The sequence below is a fragment of the Myzus persicae genome, unplaced genomic scaffold, assembly GCF_001856785.1.
Source record: "Myzus persicae strain clone G006 unplaced genomic scaffold, MPER_G0061.0, whole genome shotgun sequence".
Classification (NCBI taxonomy): domain Eukaryota; kingdom Metazoa; phylum Arthropoda; class Insecta; order Hemiptera; family Aphididae; genus Myzus; species Myzus persicae.
Window position 1 is genome coordinate 1 of NW_019101232.1, and position 5254 is coordinate 5254.

Here is a 5254-nt window from a genome sequence, read left to right on the forward strand (position 1 = left end):
GGGAATCGACTTTCACCCGAGATGACTGATAGCTAGACACTCAAACTCGGAATACGAATTTCCGACTTACGACTAGACACTCTTCCAATTTCAAAAATTACCGCTTAACCAGTGCTGCCAACACGACAAAACACAATACCCGACGACCCCGCGTTCCCGCCGCAGGCCGGATCAAAAAACCCAGCATCGCAGTCGCAGTATTTTGATTAAGTACTCAAGATGCACCACCGCCCACACAGTCTTTCCGCCGCAGGCGGGATGACAAACGCCGGAATCTAGTCTTTGTCTAAAACTACTATTAACTACATAACTGATGCAGTATCACAACTGATCAAATCTGCTATTACCAAAGAACTTAAAAAAGCCGTAATATATTCAGTTCAATTGGATACTATACAGGATATCACTGTTGTAGACCAATGTTCAGTTATCGTTAGGTATGTAGTTGGTACAAAAATACATGAACGCTTAATAGGAATGGTTAAATGCACCTCGAGCAAAGGCATTGATTTTGTTAATTTATTATTAAATACTTTGAAACAAATGGGTATTAATCCAAAATACTGTGTTGGAAATTCATCGGATGGAGCTGCAAATATGCAAGGTGTGTATAATGGATTTTCTACAAAATTGAACGATATAACATTAACATAAACACATATCTGGTGTTATGCTCACGTGTTGCACATTGTTATTTGTGATGTAACAAACAAAATTTTACAAGGTGTAAGTTTATTTGGACTTTTAAAAGGATGCGCCGTTTTTCTAAAAGAATCCTATAGTCGAATGGATGTATGGCGTTCAAAAGGTACAAGACAAAGGATATGTACAATAGGAGAAACGAGATGGTGGTCAAAAGATACAGCATTAACCAAAGTTTTTGGTTACTTTAATAATCCCGATAACTGTTTATTTGTTGAATTAATAACTTCATTAGAAGAAATATGTGAAAATACACGACTTCTAAGCACGACTAAAGGCTAGTGGTTTTATGGAAGGACTGTGTAAATATGAAACAATTTTAACAGCACAAATATATTTAAGAATTTTTAATAAACCACACCTTTATCCAAATACCTTCAAGGTTATGGTGTTAACTTAGTTTCTGCCCACCAAATGGTAACTCAAACTCTTAATTATTTGAAAAAAATTGATCGTGATTTTCCCAGCATCGAGCAAGCTGCTGATAATTTTTTGACATGGGCAAACAATAAATTAGAAACAGTAGAAAACACCTCTATCCAAATCCATGACAGTATAAGATCATTTCGACCAAGAAAAAAATCGAAGCTATTTTCTTATGAATCAACTGATAACCCAATCGAAGATCCATTGCATTCGTATACAGTAAATGTGCATAATATAATATTTGACTCGGTTATCCAAAGTATTGTAAAACGTTTTGAAAAGCACAAACATTTATATGCTGACTTCTATTGTTTGGATCCAAATAATTTTTGTATTGATGAACCTCTACCAGAGGATTCACTAAAAAGTATCCATTTAAAGATTGTACCATTTATGCCAGATTTGTCTCATGGACAGCTTTGTCAAGAGTATAAGTGATCAATATAAGGAAGATATTGAATTAATTTCAGATGGAGAAGATAATGGTTTGTATGCTTAAATTATAAGTCTATTGGTTATGTCTTCAGTTTATCTATAACATTTTTATTCTTTACAGAACAAAATTATATGGATAATGAAAGATGTTCTCATAATTCTGATGAAACAAAGGAAAAGCGCTGCGTTGTTTGTTGTTTTAGCGTAATAGTTAATTATAATTTATTTAGTAATGCTTACCCAGGTCTGTATTTTGCATATAAATTATTACTTACGTTTTCAATCACTCAAGTAGGATGTGAACGTAGTTTTTCAAAACTTAAGTATGTTAAAAATTATTTAAGAAATTCAATGTCACAAGGAAATTTAGAAAGTTTTATGTTAATGTATGTTGAAAAAGAAATGTTAACTGAAATTAACCCTAATGATATAATTGATAAGGTGGTTGCACATAGTGAAATATTAAAAAACAAATTAATAGATTAATTTCTACCTAATAAAAAATGTTGCCAGAATTGCAGCATACTATTATTTTTGTTTAGATCCTCAAACAGTGTACACAAAATGACAAAATTTGATTAGTAATCGTACTGCGAGCGAAGCGAGTAAAAAATTTTTGGGCCCTTCCGTTCGGGGCCCCCTTGAATTAATTTCCAGGTAACATAAAATAGCCCTATCCGCAACTGGCAAAAGGTAATAATAAATATGAGGTTCATTATAGAAAAACAATGGTCTTATGAAGTCTCAACCAACGCCTCTAAAGAGATATTGCAAAAAAAATGGAACAAGCCTGCTTTTCTTCCATTAACATCTGACATACAATTATTTAGAAACCATTTAATTCATGTACAAAATGTAAGTATACAAGAGCTTAAAAATAACCCTAATAATCAAAAATCTTTTAAAATTTAGAAGAGAGCGTGCTAGCTCAACTTATTTTACTTAATAGAAGATGATTGGGAAAAGTTTAGAGATTATTTATCAATCTATCCACATTTCTTGGCCACTCCAAGGATGTACATAAACAATTTTATAGGTTGTCAGAAAGCACCTTCCAAGTAGCTAAAGTTAGCAAATTGTATTGATGTTGGAGAATGGGTGAGGTCAGGAATTTCGTGGAAAAAATCTCGATGAAATTAATATAAATGTTGATGCATTAGTATGTGATGTTGAAGATCATACATCAGAAGATGATAAACCACTTGAAAGTCAGGATGCAAAGAAAACAATTGAAAATGTTGAAAAAGATCAAATGAAAAAAAAAATCTCTAATAAAATTAAATCAGTACCTCTTCCTAAGAAAAATTTGCTTCCAGATTCTAAGAAGTTTGTAAGGGTGCCTTGGACAGAGGCAGAAAAGAAAGTGACAACAGAATACTTCCAAAAACATATTTTACTTAACAAAGTACCAAAAAAAGAAGAGTGCGAAAGAAAAGAAACAATTTCCTGAAATAATGATAAATAAACCATGGAAAAAAATTAAAACATTTATGCATAACATCAACAACCATAAGTAACTATTTTATCTTTTACTACTATTTTCAATTTTTATGTATTTTATTTGAAAAAGTCTTTCTTTTGATGATTAACTATTTAGTTGGTACACATTACATAAATTACTCACACTAAACATTTTTATTGTTATAAAAGCTGATGTTACTTTTTTTTTATTAAATTGAGGTTAATAATAAATTATAAAAAGTTAAAATTAATTGTTTGTTTCTAAAATACTACCAGCTTACTAAATAGTTGTAAACATTGAAAGGTAATCAATATTATTGATTATAAAATATATAGTCAGTGTTATAAATGGAAAAAAATTAGAATGGGGTGCAAAAGTTTAAAACAATCTGCATACATACTCAATTATAATTATTATATAATTAAATAGGATTTAAAGAAATAAGTTTCACATAAAATTATGTTACAGTTAGTTTTTGCTTAGTATAATTATTATGCTCTCCTGTACAATTTATTTAAAAAAATAAAAAGTCTTGATAGTGTACACAGTAGGTAAACCTAACCTAACCTGGCTATTTGATTGTATAATTAGTGATTATTGCATGGTTTGGCAACGTTGTATGGATCTAATAAAGTGCTTATACAATCAATAAACATACTTGTGGATCTAACAAAGTGCTTTTACAACTTATGAACATACTTGTGGATCCCACATGCTGTGTTATTTCTTCCCATACACACTGGATCCCAGAAAGACTTAATAACTCCTTACATTATCATGAGTGTATTGTATAAACTAATATTACATTAAATATAAAATAATATTTTAGAGTTTTAGCATTTGGTCCAAAGTCCTAATACCTAATATTTCTTATGGATCCCATAACCTACTGCTTTACTTACGGATCTCCTAATATACGTTATGTATGTCTGTGTGTATGTGTGTGTGTTTGTGTGTGTGTAATACAAATCATAATTTGATAATTATTATATTAATAGTATTGTAATTTTATTAAATAATAGCATGAAACTGAAAGTATATCTATCTCAAAACCTGTCAAAGCAAGCAGTAATAAAAGAAAAAATTATGTAGAAACAAAAGCCAATATTACATACACACACTAAATGTTAATGACATCCGTGATTCATGTTTTGTTATATTTATTTTTATACGTTTTAAGAAATAATCAGCAGAAATCGTCTATATCAAAAAGAACACGTCGCAATACAATATGATTCCAGTTGTTGTTTCAAAGTCAGTATTCGATATCAGACCTTTTAGCAAGAAAAGTGTAACAGTCGGATTGATGGTTAATAAAANATTTTCTATATTGTTCTATACACAAAAATATAGCAATTAAAGTCAATAAATTATTTCATATTACATTATATTTTTATTTTATTTTTCATAAACCATACGTATAATATATTTTATAAACAACAGTAGTACCTATGTCCTATATTAAGTGTTATAAAATATTCATGAAATTAACTATAATTATAACCTAACCTACAGATCCCCCAAACATACCCAGACAGCAAATAGGAACATGATAATATTGCTAATATATTTTATGTATATGTTGCTAACAATATTGCCAAAAAAATATTGCAATTATATGTTTTAAAAATGTATTAGTCAATATTTTAAAGTATAACCATAAAAAAATGTTTTGAAAATATTTTCCAGAGTTATTGTGAGAATATTTTACTACATATATTTTGTCAACATGATCGAAATGTATTTTATACAATATTTAATACAACATATTAAACAAATATGTTGACAATAACTCTTATCGATTATTATTAAAATATTTTTATGAAATAATTGTGGAAATATTTGTTTTAAATTAATATTATTTATTTCAATATATTATTATAAGTAAATAGTAGAGTACTAGAGTATAATAGTTTAATTAGTTATAAATTTATGTACCTATGTAATATTATCTGTTATAAAAAACTCCATATTTTCTAAGTTTATCAACTAATTTATTACAATGATCATAATCTTTGGCGGTATTTCTACATAATTTATTGAAATATTTTATAACTTCATACTTGAATTTAAGTATACAGTTTTATAATGTAAGACAGAAGTTAAGTAATACTATATATAGACATATAGTACCTATATTTAGGTTATAATTAATTACATACAGGCAGGGCCGTCCTGATGGGGGGGGTGTAGGGGGTGGGCCACCCCCCCACGACAGTTATAGTTGGG

At 29.2% G+C, this 5254-nt stretch overlaps 1 protein-coding gene across 1 annotated transcript; it reads left to right on the plus strand.

The window, feature by feature from the left end:
* Window positions 1-319: 319 nt before the first annotated feature.
* On the plus strand, window positions 320-3013 carry LOC111028280 (the record flags this gene model as incomplete). Its single annotated transcript, XM_022306864.1, has 8 exons — window positions 320-604; window positions 725-979; window positions 1085-1347; window positions 1529-1613; window positions 1685-2017; window positions 2285-2418; window positions 2672-2771; window positions 2880-3013. Coding segments are annotated over 8 exons (1589 nt in total), but the record flags the coding sequence as incomplete, so codon positions are not given.
* Window positions 3014-5254: the final 2241 nt, after the last annotated feature.